The following is a 25,321-nucleotide window of genomic DNA, read 5'->3' as shown; positions in this document are numbered from 1 at the left end:
TACCGGACTGTTGATTTTAAAAAGCAATAAAAACTATTAGGAAACAAAAAGAAATCCATATACTTTATGTAATTATGCCTGAATGCATTTCACTTGGTATGAAATCTGTAGCAAGTCCATAACTTATTTTAAACGTACATATTCTGTTGTAATTTGTTTTTGTATATACCAGGTGACACGCGGGATACATTTCACGAACTGCTGATATAATGAAAATACTAATATAATGAAATACCCTGGCAGCTTGTTAAAATGTTTGTATGCACAGTTTAAGTTGTGTAATGATGCCACCTATTGCTCAATGCCAAATATGCACAAAGGGCTCAATTATAAACTGGCTCATTTGCTAACCAATAGCAACCAATCAGATGTTTGCTTTCCCTGTTCAACCTGCTGCTGGCTGAAACCAGCTAATCACTGATTGGTTGCTATAGGATACTGCCCAGGAGGACATTTGCCCAGTGTTTATAAATGAGCCCCTGAGTTACTGTTTTATCAACTTTGTGTGTGCTGTGATTTACTCCTAATTTTTATTTCTGTTCTCCATGTGTTATTAGGTACTGGAGGGGTTAAAAAGAGAATACTGCGTTTGTTCTACAACTCTTATTCAAGAACAGTACAAAAATGTTGTGTCCCTTTGCTACTCAATAGTGATGTGCGGGCCGACCCGATACCCGCGGGACAAGCAGGTCAGACGGGTTCAAGTCGCCCTTGCAGTGCTCCTCGCGGGTGGCCGGCATCCGACTTCTGAGTTCTGGTTTTATAGTCTCGTGTCTGCTCGGCGTGGGTCTGTAAAAGGACTCCGAAAGCGGGCGCGGGTTGTAGCAGGGCGGGTTAGGGTTTTTTTTTCAGAAATATTTAATAAATCAGCCTGAAACACTACTTTTTTAAAGCACATTCCTTCTATATTCCTTCTATATTTTAAAGAGTTTAATAAACTGGTACATTCTTGTTTTTTCACACAAAATGTCTTCATTAAAGATGGAAACCCCCACAATTTCCTGCAGAATTTGCTGATACAATTCCAAATTCCTTGCCATCCTGCGCACCATTGTTGTCCAGCAAAATGTACTTGATCAGGCAGCTTGTACTTTCAATCAACCGAATTTGTACTTTCTGCTGACACAAATCATACATAATGGAACCCCTGACTTGTGTGCTCTATGATTATATTGTTATCTATTTTTTGGAGCATATGTAAATAAATATACACTGGATATATAATTATTACAATAGAAATTATGCACTTGTATAAATGTGATGTTTTTTTGAAAAAAAGCTATTTATCTTTGATACTAAGTTAACCTTGAAATACTTTATCAATACTTTATTTGCTTTTTTGCAAGCTTTAAATACATATTTTCAAACAAGACAATAAGATCGTTGCTTTATAACACAAGCTTATTTTTCTATTGTTTTGCATGTGCCGAATCACAGCTTTTCAAGTCAATTCAATTCATTTTTTTTTTATATTTAATCATTTTGATGTAAGGTAGTGACTCTGTGGTGGACCTATGACTGTCAGTTTGGTTTGGAGGCTTCCCAGGAAATATAAATAGCAAATCTTAAAGGGATTCTGTCATGATTTTTATGATGTTGTTTTTATTTCTAAATTACACTGTTTACACTGCAAATAATTCACTCTACCATATAAAATTTAATTCCTGAACCAGCAAGTGTATTTTTTTAGTTGTAATATTGGTGTGTTGGCAGCCATCTCAGGTCATTTTGCCTGTTCATGTGCTTTCAGAAAGAGCCAGCACTTTAGGATGGAACTGCTTTCTGGCAGGCTGTTGTTTCTCCCAGGGTCGGACTGGGGGGGTCAGGGTTCACCAGGGCTTACACATCAGGGCCCAGCCGCCACCCCCCCAGTAGCAGGGACCCGCGCCGCTCCCCCCAGGGGCGATTCTGGCCCCTCCGCCGCCTGAGGCAGCAGCCGGAAATTCGCTCTTAAAGTACCAGGAGCAGCATTTTTGCCGCCCCCTGGCACCTAGTGGGGCGATGCTGCCTGAGGCGATAGCCTCAACTCGCCTCATTGGCGAAGCACCCTGGCAGGGCCCCCACTGGCCCAGTCTTCGGGCTCCCCCCCGCTGATGCATACATGCTTTGTGCATTGTGCGTGTGCCTTCCTTATACAATCGGGTGGGAGGTCTGGAGCGCAGGCCATGTCGAGCCAGGGCTGACACATCAGGGCCCTGCCACGCCACCCCAGTAGCAGGGTTTTTTACCCCGGTGTCCTGCCGGCCCAGTCCGACGCTGGTTTCTCCTACTCAATGTAACTGAATGTGTCACAGTGAGACCTGGATTTTACTACTGAGTGCTGTTCTTAGATCTACCAGGCAGCTGTTATCTTGTGTTAGGGAGCTGTTATCTGGTTACCTTCCCATTGTTCTGTTGTTAGGCTGTTGGGGGGGGGTGATATAACTCCAACTTGCAGTACAGCAGTAAAGAGTGATTGAAGTTTATCAGAGCACACGTCACAAGACTGGAGGCAGCTGGGAAACTGACAATATGTCTGGCCTCATGTCAGATTTCAAAATCTCTTTTGCTCTTTTGAGAAATGGATTTCAGTGCAGAATTCTGCTGGAGCAGCACTATTAACTGATTTTTGAACAAAAGTGTTTTTTCCCATGACAGTATCCCTTCAAAAAGGTAGCTATTCCTTCCTTCTCTTTTCTAGGAAGGTTTGGTACTGTCATTGCACAGAAAGCCTGAAGCCACATAGCCCCGGCTGGCTGCTGAGGAGGTTGAACGTGCCTGTGTGTGTGTGTGTGTGTGTGTGTGTGTGTGTCAGTGTATCAGGGATGCTTCTTGTCTTCCCAGGAGATAACAAAATCTCTCACATCCAAGGATGCTGCACTTGAAAGTACAATTTCTTGATGATTCTCAGAAAACCTTTGTTGTAGATGTAAGTAAATATGTATTTGCTTCATTTCTTACTGTTTTTCTCATGTGACATTCATTTCTGGAATCTGACTTGGTGATACCCTTTACTGGCTAACAGAATTGACTTTAAACTGCAGGTTTATTAATATCTGAAATTAACTTGGCTTAATATGTTAAAATGGTTTACTTTGAACACATGTATAGCAAGTGAAAAGACTACACCTGTATCCAAGTATTATGTATGTGGCTTTTTCAATGTTAATCCTTACATTTACACTGTTTTTTCTGTTCGAAGGAATTTCATTTATTCTGTTTTTGGGCATTACCAGGGATTAACCGTAGCCCATAGTCTCCTTTAAAGGTTAATGTGTTTTTCTGGCTAAAATGTACTTAGTGCTGCCCCATTTAGTGCATGTGTCATAGACATTCTCAATTAAAATGGAGTGTAATTCCATTCCAAATGTGGTGATTGTCACTATATAACTGCAAATATCTGCTGTGTATGTCAAATTTTAGTATATCGTATATTGTGGGTTATACAACCATGGGTTAACAAACTGCAGCCTTGAAGATGTTGCTGAACTACACCTTAATGGATTCAGCAGCAGGGAACTGTAGTTCAGCAATATACTCAGAACTAGAAGTTTATTATCTATTTGCAAAATTAAAACTGTTATCATTTCAATAAGGTAATTGCATATTTTTAGTGTGTTTCGAAATTGAAGGAAATGAACGTAAGGATAATAGTGATTGGGTTTTGCAGTCTATTTATAGACTATACTGTATAATATTTGCATGTTGTCATATATAAAAAATTGGTCCTGTTTCTCCTACTATTGCTGACCTGGGATTTTCCTTTGTGGAAATGGAGCCCAAGGTATTCATGAAAAGCACTGAGCCTTTGACTATCTGAGCAGGCTGGGATGTGTAGTTAAAGGTTGAACTGTTATACTACCTTGCCTGACTGAACAGATAAGCCCCTTACAGTTCCAGCCCCTTTGCATCTGTGATGCCCAACTAGAGTATCTTTACATCACCTTGGCATACAAATAACTCTTAAGGTGGCCAGACATACAGAGATCCACTCATTTTGCGAGTGTATATCTCCCTAAAATGCCAACCTTGAGGTGGGCGAAATTGGGTTGATCCTATTGTGGGCCGACTTTCAGCCAGATATCGATCAGAAAAGCCTGTTGGAGGGCCCCATTGGCTGCCCAATAAACTGCTGATTTAATCTGTCAGTAGTTTATATTGTCCCATTTATGGGAATCTTTAAAGGAGAACAAAACCTTAAAAATTTATGTGGCTAAATATGCCATAGTTTATATAATGAACTTATTGCACCAGCCCAAATTTTCAGCTTGTCAATAGCAGCAATGATCCAGGACTTCAAACTTGTCACAGGGGGTCACCATCTTGGAAAGTGTCTGTGACACTCACATGCTCAGTGGGCTCTGAGCAGCTGTTGAGAAGCTAAGCTTAGGGCTCGTCACTAATTATCCAGCAGAAAATGAGCTTCCCCTGTAATATAAGCTGATGCTACAGGGCTGATTATTAAATTCTGATGCTAATTGCACTGGTTTCTGTGCTGCCAAGTTGTAATTATCTGTATTAATTACTAATCAGCCTTATATTGTGTCATTTCTATTCTATGTGTACTGTATATTGTGAGTGGTCCCTAAGCTCAGTAAGTGATAGCAGCACAGAGCATGTGCAGTGAATCAGCAGAAAAGAAAACGGTGAGCTACTGGGGCATCTTTGGAGACACAGATCTTCCCTGCTAAAGGGCTGTGGTGTACAGAAGCCCAAAACATAATGTACAACATTTCTACATACTTCTTTAGTTAGGCTTTAGTTCTCCTTTAAGCAACCTGAGTTGCTTGATCCTGCTAGGATCCCAGAATTGCAAGTTAGATAATATAAGCTACAGGTCTGTTAAATTTGGTTATTAATAAAAATTTGTTCCTGATAAACTTTGGCTGCTTAGATAAGGGCACCCTCTGTATGTATTTAATAGTGACAGACTGTAAGCTCCAATGGGACAGGGACTGATGCGACTGCTGTGTAATCTCTGTAAAGTGCATCAAAATATAAATAACGCATAATAATAATAATAATAATAACAAAAGTTTAAAAACCGACAGTTGGGGACTTGTGGTGAAATGAGCTTGATACCAAAAATTATAGCCCCTCCGAAAAATCTATTTTTCAAAAGCCACACTCATTTTAACAGTATCAAGACCAAAAAATAAACAAGGCTTAATGTTAGGATTTTTACATGTGTCTGAAGGAAATCTGGGACACACAGCAAAAATGAGATGTTTTAGCAAATTGATGGGAAGCTTTCGGACAATCTAGGTAAATCCGGGACAGTTATTCCTTATAATGTTTGATGTGGTCTCGTCGTTTGTACAATATTTAATGATCACAAATGCATAATTAAAAAAAAAATGTACAAAGATGGGTATTTTATCAGTTCCCTGTGCAACCAGGACACATTTGATAATTTTTAGGCAATGGCAGCTTCCAGCACTGCACTCAGAATGTTATGACAACTAATGGAAATGTTAGTGCTTGTACACTGCACCTATTATTCCTGAGGAGGGACATGACTTTTACACTTCAAGGCATTTCATTCATTTCCGATCACAAAGCCAAAGAAGATGAATGGAGATTATGGGGGGGGCTTTTGATAAAAGCAATTATTGCTTAAAGCAACACTGGGAATAGGATTTTAAGCCTTTTATGGCTTTTTTATTGGTATCGGAGAACATCCATGCTGTGTGCTATGTCAGTCTGAACCCGCCCTCCTCGTGGATAAACATGCTGGTCCCGTGGGTTTGGGGCTGATCCGCACATCACTCACTAGTATCTAGCAAAGCATGGTGCTGGTTGGCACTTAAAGTGATAATGTTTCTGTTACATGGTTAGGACATGCCTGATTATTGTATACATCGACTATACTGCATCATTTGTGCTCAGGGACATGACTGGCAAACGTGATTTCTTTCCATGTCTGACGTAAAAGCAAGAGAGAGTTTCAGAGACTGTGTTTTGCCTCTGTTATAAGACAGTACAGTACCTTCTACCCAGGGTTGGACTGGGGGGCCCGGGGCCCACCGGGGCTGCTGTCCAAGGGCCCCACTCCGTCCGCCCTTGCTGAGCGCGCCGCACACACGCAATGTTTTTCCCCTTTGTCGGGCAGTAGCAGCAAGAAAAGGGGCGGGTCTGGCCTGGCGGGGCCCACAAGAGCCGGGGGCCCATTAGGTTTTTTCCCAGTGTCCCGTTGGCCCAGTCTGACACTGCTTGTACCGGATGATATCTATGCTTGAGTAAATCCATAGTGATGGCAAAAATGACCCTCCCTGCCGCCCTGATAAGAGTTACCCCAGAATTCTGTCCCCTGTAATAATACTGACCGTACAAGCAGAGTGAGCCGCAGCGGAGTGAGCCGCAGCGGAGCTCGCGAGCGACATCTTCTTCTCTTCGGTAATCTTCAGGTCTTCTTCCCTTCGGCAATTTCCGTCACTTCGCATGCGTATTTGTCGCGGACCGAATGCATGCGCCAATATGCCACTCACTTTACGGAGATTACCAAAGAGATGGCACCCGTGAGGTCCACTGCACTCACTCTGAATGTGCGGTTATTAATCCTACAGGGGAGACAATTCTGGGGTAACACTTAGCAGAGGGGAGGCAGTGGGGATTTATCACAGTGGGGGGGTTGAATTCTCCTTTAAGGTATGGTGATACAACATCCCAGGTCCCAATCATTCTAGATTATAAATCCCATATCCAATGAAGAGTGTCCTCGTTTATTTCAATAAACAGATAACTTTACTGCTACCTAGTTGTTCTTCTGTAATAATTTCAAGGTGTTTATTTACCTGCCAATGGCTGACTCGCTTGAGCACAGTATAGTATGGAGGGACTTGGGTTCTGTTTTATCTGGCTCATAACACACTCTAGTGTTTCATTAAAACCTTTTGTGACTTTTTAAGCCTTGAGACCTGATTTATTTTAAAATACGTTTGCAGTGTACAGCACAGGGCAGGGTAGATCTGGGGAACAGCTTTAGTAGGCCATAGCTTGTACCTCAAACAGATTCTGAGTCTAGCAGCACCCTATCTGATCCCCTTTGTTCCGATAATTACCTTAGTGCCTGTCTATTGTTCTTTAGCAAAAATCTCAAAAAACAGATACATGGATTATAATGGCAAATTAACCAGTCACAATTCAGATTAGAAAATAGCCACCCCTAAGGCAAGAATAATAAACCAAACATAGTAAAGATAAAAAAGTCAGCCGAAATTATATTTTTTAAATTATAGTTTAGTATTACCTCGAAAACCTGTTTGCAGAAATAAAATGATTTCAGCATTTCACATTTTAATAAGAACCTTTTAGCTGCACAGTTTTCTGCTGCCATTGCCATGCTGCCTTGGATGAATAATGTGATACTGCAAATCCTGTCTTCTAACTTTACAGTTTGTTGAGCAATTGTGCAGTCGGATAAATCGGACCAGTGGGAGATTTCTCGTATTGCCCCTGTAATAGTGCTTCACCTGACTTGATCTAAAATAATATACTGTCTGTTCTACTGTTTCTGTTTGACTCTGCCACTTATGTTTAGAGATATAGCTGACTGTCATCAACAGTCCTCCGGTGTGATTTACTAAATCGTACATTATAGATTAATCTGCAAAAGCTGTGGGCAGTGTTTAGCAGCTACAGTGTACTTCTATAAAACAAATCAATACTTCTGCTATTTGATTCTACACATCAGTAAAATAAAATCTGTGGACAGATACCGCTTTTTTATTATATTCGAAGAGACCTACTGATCCTCAGATTTATCCTAAAATGTATTTGCTGTTCCCTGTGAGTCTAAAGGGATTTTCTGTGGCTTGTGCTCTAAGGCATAATTTAATGTTTTGAAAAAAAAATGATAAAGGCTGTAATTATACACTGTCTCTAGATGCTGACAGGAACCAGGGTGAGCCATGAGAACTAGAGAAACCTGCTATTAAACTGTCACTATACCAGAGGCTGAGCACAGAAGGATTGTAATTTTACTCAACAGCCTTTGATTTCCCGGAACTTGCTCTATTCATTACGCCATCAAACAGTTCATCTCTCTAACATCCATGGATTTTCCTACAGTTCCTAAAGATGGTAGAAATTGGGCTTTCATTCATTCTCATGCTAATTTCGGATTCTTCGTGTTGATGACCAAAACTCTGGATAAGTACTAATAAGTGCCTTCATTTTCCCTTTCCTCATGCACACCAAGAACATTATAGTCGAGGCAGCAGACCCAAAGGCTGCTATAGGGACCTGGATTATAAAGGACCCATAGGACTCTGACCAATGCACATTGCAGGCAGGTCTGGACTGGCAATTCAAGTAATCAGAGGCTCAAACAGCTCCCACCACAAGTCCAATAAACATTATTGTCTATGGTCTGATTACAGGTACTGGGTAAAGTGTTTACATACAGTTTACAGCAGTTTTGTTCTAAAACTAGACTAGAACAGCGAGTATATAAGTCAGAGACATCATTTTAAATTCTGAACAACTTCCATGCAATAAATAGCAAGAGGTTCATCCATATAGCAATCTAGTAGTGATATGCGGGTTTGGTTTTTCCCGACCTGCACCCGCACGCCATACGCCCTCCCTCCCTCCCTCCACCCGCGCCTGCCCGAGCCCGCCTTTCTGGGTTCCTTTTATAGACCTACGCCGATCCGCCCTGCCGATGACATCACAAAAGGGGCAGCGCGTACAGGCGTGTGTCTATAAAAGTTCAACCCCGGAAGTCGGAAACCAACCTGGAAAGGGGGATGCGAGGTCAGCCCGACCCGCGGGTATCAGGCCGGCCCACACATCACTACAATCTAGTAAGAATTCAGAATAAGTCTGTAAGTGCAGACTTCCATGGATTTGCAAATATAATAAAAAGACACCCTTCTCTTTCCCTTGATAAGTTATCTTGAATTTCATTGTTATTTTTCAGCAAAAAGCTCCTGGTAAAGAACTGTTTAACATGAGTTGCAGTCATCTTAATCTAACAGAAAAAGAATACTTTGGTCTGGAATTCAGAAATCATATAGGATGCCAAGTAAGTGACTAACCTTAGACTGGAGTCTTGTATTGAGATGGTTAGGAAGGTAGTTGCTAATTCTTGAATGAATACTATAGGCATCCAAGGCTATTCCAGAAATATCTTTTAATGTTGGACTCTTTAAACCCAACCTTTTTTAACTTGTGAGTCACATTCAAATGTAAAAAGAGTTGGAGAACAACACAAGCATGGAAAGCGTTTCTGGAGGTGCCAAATACGGACTGTGATTGGTAGACCTATGTGCTCTGACAGCCTACCGGATACTCTTTTTGGCAGTACACTTGGTTTTTATGCAACCAAAACTTGCCTCCAAGCCAGAAATTCAAAAATAAGCACTGGCTTTGAGGCCACTGGGAGCAACATTCAAGAGATTGGTGAGCAACATATTGCTCACAAGCCACTGGTTGGGGATCAATGCTTTAAGCTATTGGCTTTAGGCATATAAACTTTTCAGAAAAAAAATACCTGGTTTCTGGTCTCTGCCTTCCTTCCCCGATTATACGATCCTCAAGCCATCAAAATATTACTGATGTTTCAGCTGATAAAATACTGACTCTTTTATTTGTTTAATTGCCATTTGCAATGCACTTGATAAATATGTTATTACTTTGATATTGATTTTATATATTTAAATTCAAAAGTCCTTGAGCTGTGACCATGCCATATAGATTACATAGCCACTGTAAATGCAACTATATTTTTACCTCCCATTAATCACTGCTTTAAACACATTTATTCAAGGTTACTTTATGCATTCATGGCACTTTTTGTTATTAGCAGAGCCCCTACCTATGGCCCTTACAAACTGCCACTGAAGTCACTGAAAATGGCAGTTTGTATCTGGTGTTCCACCAGAATTTAGGCCAGAGTGTCAAGATTATTTGTACTCTCTGCTGCCATTGATCAGTGAATGCCAGTCAACACAGCCACTGGTGTCATTTTATGACCATAAATGTGGGACTTATGTGGCTTTTCATCACCTATAAAAGCTTGGCCTGTGGCCTAATGACTTATATGGTCATGGGGCATCTTAATGACTTCAGCTACCCTTCTACATTGTATTCTACTACAGGGGCTACATTATTTTCTAACAGGTAATTCATGTATACGTAGCTTATTAACAGTTTTTTGTCCCAGTATACATAAGAATCTGTGTTCGTCTGTATTAAATATATAGTCAAGCAAAATGAATGACAAAGAAAATATAAAGCAAGGACAGGAACAATGTTTTTTTTCTGTAAATTGCAAAAATCACAAAAAAATCCTTTTCCTAATGATATTTATATTATATTTGCAGATGTGGCTTGGACTTTTAAAACCCATTACAAAACAGGTTAAAAGTGAGTTGCAAACCACTGTTCTCATTTATTTGCAATATTGTGTCAGTTCTTTGATTAAAACCAAAACCAATTAGCATTAATTATTAACATAAGATTTTGGATATGAGGCGTTGCAAAATGAAAAGGCCAATTGCTTGGCCTTGAGAAAACACAATTACTCCTATAGTTCATACTGAATATTAACCCTGGCACATTAGTGATGTGCGGGCCGACCCGATACCTGTGAGTTTACAGGCGGGTTCGGGTCGACCTCGCAGTGCTCCTCACCTTCAAATGCCAGCATCCGACTTCCGGGTGCCTATTTTATACTCTTGCGTCTGCTCGCCCCGCCCCTTTTGTGATGTCATTGTGACGTCATCGGTGGGGCGGGTCAGCACAGGTCTAAAAAGGACCCCCGGAACCGGGTGCGGGCGGACGCAGGTCGGTGCAGGGTGGGTTAGGGTCTGGTGCTGGTCAGGGAAACCATGACCCGCAAATCACTATGGCACATGTCTTTCTATAATATTTGTCAACCCCTGAACTCTCATAGCCTCAAAAGACAGATGAATAGTGAACTTTATGCCTTCATTTCATCCCGATTTCACAGCACAGTATTGGTGGTGGGTCATGTGAGAATTCCTCTAACATGGTAATATGTACCACACTAATGGCCATTGCAGTTATGCTGATACAGGTATAGGATCCCTTATCTGGAAACCCGATATCCAGAAAGCTCCAAATTTCGGAATGACTGTCTCCCATAGACTCCATTTTAACCAAATAATCCAAATTTTTAAAAATGATTTCCTTTTTCTCTGTAATAATAAAACAGTAGCTTGTACTTGACCCCAACTAAGATATAATTAATCCTTATTGGAAACAAAACCAGCATAATGGGTTTATTTAATGTTTAAATGAATTTCTAGTAGACTTAAGGCAGAAAGATCCATTACCCGGAAAACCCCAGGTCCCGAGCATTCTGGATAACAGGTCCCATACCTGTCTACGCCTTTTGTCAATTTCACAGTAGGCACTTGGATATATTTTATTACCAACAATAACAAACTCGTGTGCAACTGGTTAGGTTTAAACCCCTGCTTAAAGGAACCACATTTATCTTTAATACAGACAATAAATTAGGGGTAAGGTAACTGAATTGTGTCAATATATCCATGCTACAGCAGTGAGTAGGGGAATATGATATTTCATTTTCTGCATTCTGTATTCTCAGACCCTAAAGAGACAATTTTCAAATTTATGGTGAAGTTCTTTCTAGTGGATCCTGGCTTGCTGAGGGGGGAGCTGACAAGGTACTGGTATTTTATTATTACCATGATTAATACATGTACAAATAAACTAGTGGTTATCTAGTAGATCTATAAATGATTTCTCTATATAACAAGGGATAGTGAAATACAAAGAAAAACAAGAGTAGTATTCTTATATCCCCTTAGAAGCTTAAGGGCCTATTTATGAAAACCATGAATTTCATCGAGATTTATTATGCTCCAAAGATGTTAAAAATCCAAATCCGAAAATACTCCTGTCAAAGTCATGTAAAAGTCAATGTCAGATGGTCCCTTTTACAATTTGAAGATGTTTTGAGCTGGTTTTCATTCGATAATCTGAAAAAGTCGAGTTTTTCGGACAAGAACTTGAAATAGTTGCATGTTGAGCGTTAAATCCAAAAAGTTGCACAATTCGAATTGACACAAAATTTTGTCACAACTTTCTCCCGCACCGATTTTTTAAAAAGTCTTCTTAGTGAATTAAGAGGATTTGGGTTTGAGAATTTTTTTTTAATACATACCCCTAAGGGGCAGATTTATCAAGGGTCGAAGTGGAAAATACTTTGAAATTAGACCATTGAATTGAATACTACAAAATTCAAATTCATAGGATTTTTTGCATCGTACGGTCGTTTTCCGATCGTACTTCGAATCGTACGATTCGAACGATTTTATCGTACGACCGTACGATTTTCCTTCGAATACAAAAAACTTAGAAATATGCTCTGGAAGGTCCCCATAGGCTAACATAGCACTTCGGCAGGTTTAAGTTGGCGAAGTATTGTAATCAAAGTTTTTTTTTAAAGAGACAGTACTTCGATTATCGAAAAGGTCGAAGTCGTAGTAGCCTATTCGATGGTCAAAGTATCCAAAAATTTGTTTATATTTCAAATTTTATAACTTAGAAAATTCCCTCGATTTCACTGCGACCCTTGATAAATCTGCCCTTTAATGTACCCCTGTGTGAAAATATAGTGCTAGGTAGCTGGACATGAGCCCCTTTCATACCAAAAGACTCTCAAATTAATTGGGATGCCCATATTCATTTTTGTACAGTATCAGAGACGTCCAGAGGGTTAGCAGACAAGTCACAGGATAATTTTTGCAATTTCAGTAACTTTGTATATTCTCTCCTACTAAAAAGGCACTCACATATCTTCCAAAATCTCACAACTTTATTGCTCTCAATGTAAAAAAAAAAAACCCCTCCACATATTAAAATGAAATATTTTCCCTAATGTTACTGGATGCTCTCACATCCAATGGAAAGATCTACTAGTATAGAGTTTCTTTTAAGGTCCTCTTGTATATTTAAATACAGTTATATTAAGCACCTCTTCTCCAGTTAAGACAATGCGATTTTTGGCAGCTTCATAATTAACATCATCCACAATGATTAGAAAGAAGAAGAAGAAGATGGAGTTCCGCACACCAGGCTGCTTTTAAAATCGAAAAAATCTTTATTATTCCATATTAAAAGACAGTTTGCTTGACGCGTTTCGGACACAGCTGCCCTTAATCATAAGCAACTTCCACTCTTATTAACAACTTTGTTTATCTTCTGTGAAATTTCTCTATTTCATTAAAACCCCTTTTAAGGGCTGTAGACCAAAATAGCACTGCGAATTGATAGATGGGACCTTACGAAGCTATGTTGATTATTACTTATAATGCCATTCTAGAGAATATACTTTTGAATGTGAAGATATTTACGTACACTAAAATAAGCATCCGTCCCCTTTCTTTAAATACTTTATTCTTCATTAATATTACATTTTTTACTTTTGAGTTAAGCCATAGAGTGGATTCTGTGTTTCTTTCCTACGGGAATAAATTGAAAACAATAATGGTTTTTACCATTTTAATAATTATATAATTTTAAACAACAAAAATTTCTGTTTTTAGCTGAACATCCCAATCTACCCACTGATTGAGGTGCAGCCTATCCCTGACAAAGAGCATAAAGCCAATTGGAAAAATAGTCCAGTTCTCCCATTACCTCCCTAATATAGCACATGGTGAATCGGTACTATCTCTAAAACAAGTGGTTCTGTAGTTGCTCAGCCTAAATATCTAGCGATATTAGTTTATAATGCAATGTTTATGTTGAGTATCCCTGTCGATCACTATTGATTCATGAATTCACAGGTATCTCTTTGCTCTGCAAGTAAAAAAGGACTTGGCATCTGGAAGATTACCTTGCAATGATAACAGTGCCGCTTTGATGGCTTCTTATGTGCTGCAATGTAAGTAGAGTAAACTGGAGATTAAAAGCTATCCATGAAAAGATACAACAATGATATTCAAGGTTTCTGGGAAATGCAGCATTTGAGCCCCAACTGATTTGTATTAGTCATCCTATTAGAGTTCCAAATCCCCTACTTCCTCTTGAGTCTTAGAAGCAATGAATTTTTGTTTGTAGAAGATTCCAACAGGGCACAGTTACTGTACATGGCACCGTACAAACCTCTCCACCAATCATGTCATCACATGTAACTCCCAAATACCTGTCCTTTCTTTTTCCATGCAGCTGAATTGGGGGATTACGATGAAGACACAGCCAGAAAGCATCTGGAACAGAATCAGTATTTACCCAATCAGGAATATTTAGATAACAAGATCCTGAAATATTACCAGCGCCATGTGTAAGTGAAGTCATTGCAGAGAATACTTATTCCTATTGGTCTGATTTTCATGATGTTCATATGTAGCAGATTTTATGATGCATAAAGTCATTACAGGTATAGGATCTATTATCTGGAAACCCATTATCCAGAAAGCTCAGAATTACGGAAAAGCCCTGCATGTTTCATTCCCAACAGGCACTTAGCCTATGACTAATTATCTGTTGGGCATGAAACGCATAGGGCCTATGGAGATGTGTATTTCTTAACTGTAAACAATAAAAATACTGTTTTTACTTTTATAATATGGCCCTGTGGATTTCATTAAGTGCTGGATAGCCCAACTTTTTTATTTGCACCATATTACTGATATAACCCAATTGCACACACTGGTTATCCCTTTTGATAAAGTCATTATAGCCATGCAGCACATTTATATTCAGCAGTTTTCTGGAAAAAAAAATTATCATTATTTTTAGTGATGAGCGAATAATAAAATTTTGGACGTGCGTTGGAAAAGTCGCTCACGGCAAAACCAATGCATGTCAACATTATTCAGACACCTGCATCAAAATTGACACGAGCGTCAGAATTGATGCGGGCGTCGAAATTCACGTTTCGCAAATTTTTTGCCGGTTTGCAAATTTCACTGTAAATTCCCGGGGAATTTTTTGGCGAAGTGCAACTGGACAAAATAATCACTAATTATTATTAATAAAGAATTCACTTTTTCCACTGAGAAATGGGGCAAGGACCCAAAAGTGCAAAGACTGGAAAATCTTTTATTAATCATATTTCTATTCCCTTTGCCTTTTCCAGATAAAAATGTTGAAAGCCTAAGGATGATGAAAAAGTAAAGCAAATTGGACATTTCTTGTGTTATCCTAAAATTTCATGAAGTTCATCTTATTACATCCATGTAGTTTTAGAAACATCAAATTAAAATACCCGAATTAAATAATTTGTTGGGCAATTTTACCAATCAAAGAATTTGATTGGTAATGGGATCCCTTATCCAGAAAGCTCTGAATTAAGAAAGATGCCATTTTACGCAAATTATTTTAGTTTTTGTAAAAATGATTTCCTTTTTCTCTATACAGTAATAAAGTAAAGTAATAAAACTACTTGAAATGTAGGTAACTTAATGGTAAAGTTACATGAACCATATTGGTGGCAAAACAATCCTATTGGGCAGGGGCGTAACTACCGGGGGAGCAGGGGGTGCAACTGGGCCAGGGCCCGCACCCCCACAGGGCCCCCCCCCGGTAGATCGCGCACGCTGCAGAGAAAAATCACGCAGACGAGGGTGGGAGCGGGCCCGGCCCGCACCAGGGCCCCTCCCCCACCAAGTTCCGTTACTGCTATTGGGTTATTTAATGTAGAAATTATTTTAGTAGACTAAAGAATTATGATGATCCAAATTACTGAGAAATCCCGAATCTAGAATACCTAAGGTCCCGAGCAATTTTAATAACAGATACCAAGTCTGTATGTTTTTCTTCCTTATCAGGGGAAAGTCTCCAGCTGAGTCTGACATGCAGTTGCTGGACATAGCACGAAAGTTGGACACGTATGGAATCAGGCTGCACGCAGCCAGTGATGGAGAGGACATGCAGATCAATCTAGCAGTTGCACATATGGGAGTCCTTGTATTGCGGGTGAGTTTAAAGTATATGAGCAGTCTTTAAAGGAGAACTAAAGCCAAAAATGACTATGGCTAAAAATGCCATATTTTATATACTGAACTTATTGCACCAGCCTAAAGTTTCAGCTTGTCAATAGCAACAATGATCCAGGACTTCAAACTTGTCACAGGGGCTCACCATCTTGGAAAATGTCTGCGACACTCACATGCTCAGTGGGCTCTGAGCAGCTGAGAAGCTAAGCTTATTTATTCGTCAGGCAGTGAATTTGTGGCAAATTCCCGTGATTTGCGAAAACGCCGCAAAAATTTGCCAGAAATTTGCCGGCATTCTATATTTTTTTTGCGAACCAAATTTTTCGCGGATTTCGCAGGAAATTCGCAAATTTTTCAGCGAAACGCCCCAAATTCGCCCATCACTAGTTGTCACAAATTATCAAGCAAAAAATGAGGTTTGCCTGCCATATAAGCCGATACTTTAGGGCTGATGGTGCTGGTTTTTGAGCTACCATGTACCATTATATCTGTATTAATGACTAATCCGCCATATACTGTGACATTTCTATTCTATGTATATTGTGAGTGGGTCCCTAAGCTCAGTAAGTGACAGCAGCACAGAGCATGTGCAGTGAATCAGCAGAAAAGAAGATGGGGAGCTACTGGGGCATCTTTGGAGACACAGATCTTTACTGCTAAAGTTGTCTTAGGCTGGCACAGAAGCCCAAACCATAATGCACAACATTTATAACCTACTTCTTAAGCTTTAGTTCTCCTTTAAAATATATGTTTGTAGGGTACAAAGAAATAATTGGATTCACAGAAAAAAATGGCTTACCCTTGATGTCCAGGGCAGCTGTTGTGGCCATATCACAGAGATAAGTATAATTTATGCAGAGGGTCACCTATTTCAAGCAGAAAATCAACCTTATTTTTTAATAGAGTTTAGAGTTACTTATTTTTTTATTAGAGTTTATCTTAAATATGCAGTATTTCCCTTTGAAACATTTGTTATAAACAGGGTAACACCAAGATTAATACATTCAACTGGGCGAACATCAGGAAGCTGAGTTTCAAGAGGAAACATTTCCTTATCAAGCTTCACCCTCATATTGACGTGAGTATAATAAATCCTGAAGTGTCATGAGACATACAGGTGCTAAAGCAATATTTTGGGGTGTTTTTTTCTAGATGCCTGATCCATAGACCTTTACAAACTTTGGTGAGCCCTGTTAGTAATAACATATTGACATATATACATTGTCTTAGCTGTTCAGTCATAGTTCCAATAATATCTGGGACAGCAGATAAGTGAATATCATCCTTACCCTAAGTAGACTTCCAGTTGTAGACTTTCGAGGAAAGCAGATAACCATTGTCCCCATGTACATCACTGCTTTGTCTTTTAGTTCCTTTTCTGTAAACTAAATTATTTTAGCTTGGCTAACTAAGATTTCTTTAATATCAAGCTCTACTACATACAGTAGCGTGGGCTTTTCCAGTGCTTTAAAGGGGTTGTTCACCTTCAAACAACTGGTTGTTTTCAGATAGATCACCAGAAATAACGACGACTGTATATTGTGAGTGGGTCCCTAAGCTCAGTAAGTGACAGCAGCACAGAGCTTGTGCAGTGAATCAGCAGAAAAGAAGATGGGGAGCTACTGGGGCATCTTTGGAGACAGATCTTTACTGCTAAACGGCTGTGGTTGCCTTGGGCTGGTACAGAAACACAAAACATCATGTTCTACATTTCTACCTAATTCTTTAGTTAGGCTTTAGTTCTCCTTTAAAAAGGTAAAGAATTATACCCACTGAAAATGCAGGGCACGTTGCTAACACCTTCCCAGAATCCTGAGTGATTGGGTTTTGTACCCAAAAGAGTGAACATGAACTCTTATACTGTATGTCCCCTTTAGTATAGATACATTGCCCCATCATTGTTTCTGTGTTACTCAAAATGTTTGTTCTTGATACAGACTTTGTGCAAGGACACCCTTGTGTTCACAATGGAGAGTCGTGATACATGTAAAGCCTTCTGGAAGACCTGCGTCGAGTACCATGCCTTTTTTCGTCTCTCTGAGGAACCCAAACGTAAGCCAACGCCATTTTTGTGTAGCAAAGGCTCCAACTTCAGGTACAGGTATGTGGGTATCAGTAGCTTTTAACTTCTTTTCTGTATATGTAAGAAGGAACGCTACTATACAAAGTGTATATACCATTTCTGTATAAACAGTGAAGTATTCTAATTACTGAACAGCATGTATATGAAGGTGCACCTAAAAATGGTTTGACCCATACCAGCACAGAGCTTTAAAGGTGGTGGAACTATAAAAGTTAGTGGGGACAAATCAGATGGACATACCTCTATAACAGTGATCCCCAACCAGTGGCTCATGAGCAACATGTTCTTCTCCGACCCCATGGCTGTTGCTCCCACTGACCTCAACACAGGAGCTTGTTTTTTAAATCCAGGCTTGGAGGCAAGTTTTAGTTGCATAAAAAACATTTGTACTTTCAAACAGAGCCTTTTGTACGCTGCAAGTCCAGGTTGGAGCTACCAATAGTCAATAACAGCCCTTATTTGGCACCCCAGGAACTTTTTGCATGCTAGTGTTGCTCCCCAACTCTTTTTACATTTGAATGTGGCTCATGGGTAAAAAAAGGTTGGGGACCCCTGCTTTACAACATCTGGAATGAAATACGTTCCAGCTTTACTTCTTACCTGGACAAAAGAAATTAACCCTAAATTTTTTGAAAGTGGGGCATCACTCCCAAATAAGACAACTTAATGGGAATGTTCTCCATTACATTTAATTGCAGTATGCTATAGATGTGCTTATTCTAAGCAAGTTTTCAACCTTAAATATTTTTTTATGATTTATGAACAATTACCCTCCACATTCTGCCGAGTCCCAGCCTGCAACTGAAAATGTTTTCTGGTTGTTACTGACCCCAGCAACCTAGCAACTGAAACACAGGTCTACAATACAGGTTCAAGTTATTTGCTTATCTTTATTTTCTGGCAGTGGGTAAGTAGAGTGCACCAGGACCCCCTGTAAAAAAATCTTTGAAGAGGCTTGGAGCACTGCAATCCCCAGCCTCCCTCCGACTGCCGCCCCACCTACACCCTGCCCTGTACTGGAGTCTCCCAACCACCCGCATCCCCCTTCCCCAGCCGAGGTTAAGATAGCTGCTGGGGGTGGGGGGGGGGGAGTTTCCACATAACTTTAGAGGAAGCAGATCCTGCAGGTTGGGCCCCCCTGTTCCCCAGCCCCCCACAACAGTGGGATCTGCTTCTTCTATGGTTACACCACTGTTTTCTGACCTTCTATGTGACTTCCAAACTGCTACATCCTTCCTAGGGTAATTAAGCAGATAGCAGTTAAAATAAGGGATGCACCGAATCCACTATTTTGGATTCGGCCGGACGCCCGAATCCTTCGCGAAAGATCCGGACGAATTCCAAACCTAATCCTAATTTGCATATGCAAATTAGGGATGGGAAGGGGAAAACATTTTTTACTTCCTTGTTTTGTAACAAAAAGTCACATGATTTCCCTCCCCACCCCTAATTTGCATATGCAAATTAGGATTCGGTTCGGCCGGGCATCCGAACACTGCTGAAAAAGGCCCAATCCTGGCCCAATCCCAAACCTGAATCCTGGATTCGGTGCATCCCTAGTTAAGATGCCAAAATTGAAAGTTGCAGAACAAAATCTATACTTCAAGAACTAAAGAGCAGTTGCAAATGCTGTTTTCTACACACAAAAAGTGGGCTATCCCTTGAGAAATAGATAATAGCTCAAGGCAGCAAATTTCACATGCCTCCCTGGCAATCATTGGCTAAATGTAATAGGAATGGAGTACAGGCTGGAAATGAAGGCTGCTTGTTTATTTTCACATACCCTGTTTATAATGCAGGTGTGGGACCTGTTATCCATCCATGCTTGGGACCTGGTATGTTTTCTGGGTAAGGGATCTTTCCATAATTTTGATTTCCATAACTTGTCGCTTATAAAAAAAATGTCCTTTAAACATTAAATAAAACGGTTTTGCCTTCATTAAGAATTAATTACATCTTAGCTGAGACAAAGGGCCTGTTTTATTATTAAAGAGAAAAATGAAGTATGTTTTCATATTTTGAATTAAAATGGAGTCTATGTCATAATTCAGAGCATTCTGGATAACAGGTTCCGGATAGGGAATGCCATACCTGTATAATCAGTCTACAGTTAATCTCATATACATTAGCCGTGTGCACAAGCTGCTGCAGAAAAGTGTTTTACAGAAACTGTTTTTCTCATTTTGTTAGTGGAAGAACACAAAAGCAAATTTTTGACTCTTGGACAAAGGGAAATACAAAGAACTTGCCGTTTGAAAGGTAACTTTTTAAAGGTTTTCATCCTATAAAAAAAAAGAAGAGACTATGTCATAGAATTTTAGCTCCAAAGCTCATTTATGGCAGTGAAACAATAACAGGAAGACTTTGGGGTGAGAAACTTGTATCAGATCCACCCCAGCAGCACCACATGGGCAAAAAGCCGCTACAGGTAACTTTAAAGCGCACCTGTCACCAAGACATAAAAAGCTGTATATTAAAACTCCTTTTAAAATTAAACATGAAATCCAAATAATTATTTTTATTAAAGCATTCATAGCTGTTGTAAGCTCATTGAAAAATCTCAGCTGTCAATCAAATATTTCCTTCAGCATAGAGGCGGGGAAAGCAACTACTTTCACTTTCCATTCAGCACTTCCTAGATGTCACTGCTCTCCCCACATTCCCTCATATTTCTTTACCATTTAATTATGTAGCCAGGGCATGGGGATGGACATCAGGTCCCCCATTCTGGTGCACAAACAAGATTCTGAGATGATGGAAGGTTTGCCTTAATAACAGTGTGCACAAAATGGCTCCTGTCTGCTTGTTATAATTATGAGTTCTCAGACAGAAGGAAACAAGATTCAAATAATTCATATAATGTAATTTGCTTGACTAACGTGATAAAATAGGATTTGGAATATTTTTTTCAGGTGACAGTTCCCCTTTAAGAGCTGAAATTTTATTTTTTAAATTTCCCTTTTCTAGTGAAGATCTCTCTGCTCTCTACACTAGCATTGCAGCCCCCACAACTCTTGTCAAAGTTCTGAAAGGTAAGCAGGAGGGCAGCATTGGAAAGGCTATCTGAGGGTGGCCAGAGGCCCATAATCCTCCTGCTTACAACCATGTGCACAGTTAATTAAAAGAGCAACACTGTATGGGCCAAATTTACTAAAGGAGGAAGTGGCTAGTAAAAATTCGCCAGTGTGACCTAATTTTGCCACTTCGCCGATTTACTAACGGGTGCTGGCGTAAATTCGCTAGCGAAGTGGACCTACTCTAGCGCTACTTCGCACCCTTACGCCAGGCGAACTTGCGCTCTGACGAAGGGACATAACTAAACTAATTCACTAAGAATTCGTGGACGCTACCTCTTGCGCCAGACTTGCCTTCGCCACCTCAGACCAGGCAAAGTGCAATAGAGTAGATAGGGATTGCTATAAAAATTTAAATTTTTTCTAAGTGCCAAAAAACACTGGCGTATTTTACTTTTTTTTTTTAAGGGTGAAGAGCGAATTTTTTTTTTAGGGTACCCTCCTACATTTGATAACATATGGCACCTAAACTATACTGTGGACACATGTGAAGAGCATTAAAATACATTTATTACTGTTCCCTGGCCTTGTAGTGTAATGTATTTGCTGCTGCATATACGGCAAAAGTCGATAGTAGTAGCCGGCGTTGTGTGCGTGCGATGCTGGGCTCCCTTAAGGAAACCTGCACTGGAAGGATACTATCTCACTCTTGGAAAGTAGGAGGGATAGTATCCTTCCAGTGCAGGTTTCCTTAAGGGAGCCCAGCATCGCACCCACACAATGCCGGCTACTACTATCGACTTTTGCGGAGCAAAAACATTGGAGCTAGAAACACCCATGGACTGACTTTTACATGCTAATTTCAAGCATAGTTATGTGAGTGCAATTTTCTCTTTTAAATTATTTATTAAAGGTTTTTTACACAATGTTGAGCACATCTTTTTAGAAATTGATGGATGTTAGCGCTTAAAAAGGGGCAACGACTATTTACTACGCAAGCAATACTCCTAAACGTCTGTAAGTACAAAACCTGGAAACACAGACGGTGCCACTTAAAGTTTGGTTAAAGGGCAAGTAACATAGTAAGTAAGGTTGTAAAAAGACACGTCCATCAAGTTCAACCTTTTTTTTCAATCTGCCTAACTGCCAGTTGATCCAGAGGAAGGCAAAAAACCCATCTGAAGCCTCACCAATTTGCCTCAGAGGGGGAAAAAATTCCTTCCTGACTCCAAAATGGCAATCAGACTAGTTAATCCCACAGGTGAAGGGAAATAGACACTTTGCCTAATGATAAGTAACCCCACTGCGGGTATAACAGTTACTACTTGGCCCAACTCTGAGTGACATCCTAGTACAAGGATTGTGGTCATTATGTTGCATCTCTATGTTGCACCGGAGCAGTGTATGTACTGCACAGAGTTGTCATACACTGAGCTAAAGCAAAAGTGCTTCCTATTGAATTTAAAACAAAAGGACATGTTTTCAACATGTCTCACAATTTAGCCTTCAGACAAGACTGGCCTTGTATACTGTATGTATATGTGTATATTTGTATATATATATTTGTATAGATAGATATGTATATACTGTACATTGTATATAATCTGTTGTTCCCTTAGTAATATGCTTGGTTGCCCTTCTGTACTATCTCCCACTGTATTTTCAGAAGGCACTTACAAGCAAATCTACATGAGAGGCAATGCAGATCATCTCCCGACCTTCTTACTGAGGTGGCCAGACAGGTAGGAATGCAAAGTTCTTTTTTTATTCATATTTTTATCATATATGATATTTAAAAAATCATTGTGGTACATTGATGATGTTAATGTCAAACAAGCAATGAAAACCAATGAAGTTCTTGTTGAGATAGAGATTTCCTTCCAAGGCTTAAAACATTTTATCCAGTTTACTATTTTTAATTGACAATAAAATCCGATTCCTTTTTTGTTGTTGTTTTAGTTATGTGCAAGTATTTTTATTCATGCTGCCATGCATTTATTTGTTTTTTATCCTCATCAGCCAAATGACTTCAAGTTGATATACACCAGCCGGCCATGCTCCAGAAGTGCCAATAGTGTTGGATGGGACCCACAGATGCATAAGAACAGGAGGAACTCAGCAACTGAAATCATTTATTCTGCAGAATTAGAAAGGTTGAAACCCAATGAAGAACCCACCATTCTGCAGATATCCAAAAGCAGCAGTTCATTTCCTGGTTGTAGCTATCTAGAGATGAAGGAGGATGCACCTAGGACAGGTTACAAGAAAAGGCCATTATCTTATTATGATGACAGTACCCATTTTTCTGGAAACTTCAAAAGTATGTCCGAAGGCTGCATGAAGGAAGCAGCTCCTTTGCCTCCAGCAATATACGCAGATCGGGTCCCAATACCACATTCAAGTCATCAGCTGAACAGAGATTCTGTAGATGTTTTATGTTATTCAGATTATTTGTCTTCGATACCACAGCAAACATCAGCCATTGTGGATGAAATTGTAAGATTAGCTAATAAACCAAGCACTTTCTTAGAAATGTCTGCTAACAGAAGTCCAAGTTCTAGAAGAATAAAAGAGTATCACCAACCTGTATATCCCAGGACAAGTTGCAGGAGTAGTATGGTTCCCAAAAGAGAAAGCCAAGGAATACGTGTAGAACACACTCAGGATCCATATCCCAAAAGATCCTTGAGTCACTCCGATATGAAATCTTCATGGCTTCCTTATGCCTCGGAATTCAGGCCATTGGGGCCATGTCCGATACTAAGTAGAAAATCAAGCATCGCGACAAAGCAATTAGTACCACAGTACCTTCCTATATCTCATCATCTTCCTCCTCCACCACCACCACCTGCTCCCCCTCTTCCTTTGACTGATGCAAAGCCAAGGACCACAGAGAGATATGTTTACAGTGGGACTGAAAGCAGCGATTCAGAAACGGAAATAATTAACCCTTATTACTATGCTCTTTTTGGGAAACATAGGTCACCCCTGACAAGAGTTAGACTCTCTTCTGGAAGTCTACAGTTAGACGACGATGAAGATAATATGCTAAATTTGCATAGCAGAGAGAACAGAAAAGCAACCTAGCAACCGTTTTAAGGCCAGGACTTTTGAAATGATGAAATGGAAAACATTAACACGTCATTATTTGCTGTTAAATGAGAATATGTTATAGCATGTAAGGATACACATGGACAACCCTTGACAAAATTAGCTTTACATGTCTTGTAATACAGTTGCTTCAAGCTAATTCTTCCCTCTAGCGCTTCCCTTTTGCCCCCAATCTTTTCTTTTAGGTATAGAACAGTCATATTACTTTTTCCTTTTAAAATATGATTTAGTAACCGAATATGTGTTATGAATGTCCCAAACCCAAAGCAAACCCCAAAGACCCGGGCACGGCTCACTCTTCTGCCTTTAGCAACCACCTTTGGCTGTGGGGGAGCCCTCTGCTACTCGGGTGCCGCCAGGTCTTAATATGAGAGGACCAGGGAGAGAGCTCTAGGCAGGCAAGGGAACTGAACGTGGTACTGGAGTGGAGAACTAGAAGCATGGTCAAGGTACAGGCTGGGTCGTTCCCAATCGGGCAGTGCAGTACAGATTCAATAGACAAAGCAGAGTCGAGGTCACAGGCCGGGTCAATACCAAAACGCAGTACAAAATCGGAATCTGGAAGAATAGTCAAGGGTTAAGCAAAATTGGGGCAGACAGCAGACTGGACAGGCAGAGTCAAAACAGGACAGGAATCACTAGAAAAATACACCCAGGAAATAACTAGACCTTTAAGTTGGGATATTATTTTAACACAGAGAGCCCTTTAAATATCCAAATTTTGCACCAACCGATGACGTCACATTCTGCACTTTTCGGATATAGGCGGAAATAACCAAACGCACAACCCAGAAGATTTGCACATTTACACAACCGGTGCCGAAGGAGATGGACGCAGTGGGCGTCCCAACCTCTAGACCACCAGGGTGAGTTATTACAGTATGAGAGCACTTTTTTATTTCACATCTAGTTTTCACAGCATAATTCGGGATGCCAAACTCCCTATACAAAATACACAAACAGGGTGAGGGAAGAAGTTTATGTTTGCTTGTTACAGGATGCAATCATACATTAAAATACAACATTAAAAGATCATTAAAGGGATACTGTCATGGGAAAAAAACAATTTTTCAAAATGAATCAGTTAATAGTGCTGCTGCAGCAGAATTCTGTGCTGAAATCCATTTCTCAAAAGCGCAAACAGATTTTTTTTATATTCAAATTTGAAATCTGACATGGGGCTAGACATATTG

General features: G+C 39.9%; 1 protein-coding gene across 1 annotated transcript; it reads left to right on the top strand.

Moving 5' to 3' along the window:
* The first annotated feature begins 2,602 nt into the window (after positions 1 to 2,602).
* On the top strand, positions 2,603 to 25,201 carry frmd7.S (FERM domain containing 7 S homeolog). The gene is made up of 12 exons (XM_041575103.1): positions 2,603 to 2,908; positions 8,903 to 9,007; positions 10,308 to 10,350; positions 11,561 to 11,639; positions 13,767 to 13,864; positions 14,149 to 14,263; positions 15,753 to 15,900; positions 16,903 to 16,998; positions 17,858 to 18,021; positions 20,194 to 20,262; positions 22,684 to 22,759; positions 23,037 to 25,201. The coding sequence occupies exons 1-12, from the start codon at positions 2,852 to 2,854 to the stop codon at positions 24,102 to 24,104; spliced, it is 2,118 nt and encodes a 705-aa protein (XP_041431037.1). The 5' UTR covers positions 2,603 to 2,851; the 3' UTR covers positions 24,105 to 25,201.
* Positions 25,202 to 25,321: the final 120 nt, after the last annotated feature.

The sequence above is a fragment of the Xenopus laevis genome, chromosome 8S (assembly GCF_017654675.1).
Source record: "Xenopus laevis strain J_2021 chromosome 8S, Xenopus_laevis_v10.1, whole genome shotgun sequence".
Taxonomy (NCBI): domain Eukaryota; kingdom Metazoa; phylum Chordata; class Amphibia; order Anura; family Pipidae; genus Xenopus; species Xenopus laevis.
Note: the sequence above shows the minus strand (reverse complement) of the source record. Positions and strands in the feature narration are given on the sequence as shown.

Bases quoted from the DNA above. Each gene is read 5' to 3' on its own strand.
- frmd7.S (XM_041575103.1), top strand. From the start codon at position 2,852: ATGCTGCACTTGAAAGTACAATTTCTTGATGATTCTCAGAAAACCTTT. The intron at 13,865-14,148 runs GTAAGTAGAGTA...TTTTCCATGCAG, and splicing joins GGCTTCTTATGTGCTGCAAT to CTGAATTGGGGGATTACGAT. The intron at 20,263-22,683 runs GTAACTTTTTAA...CTGTATTTTCAG, and splicing joins AAGAACTTGCCGTTTGAAAG to AAGGCACTTACAAGCAAATC.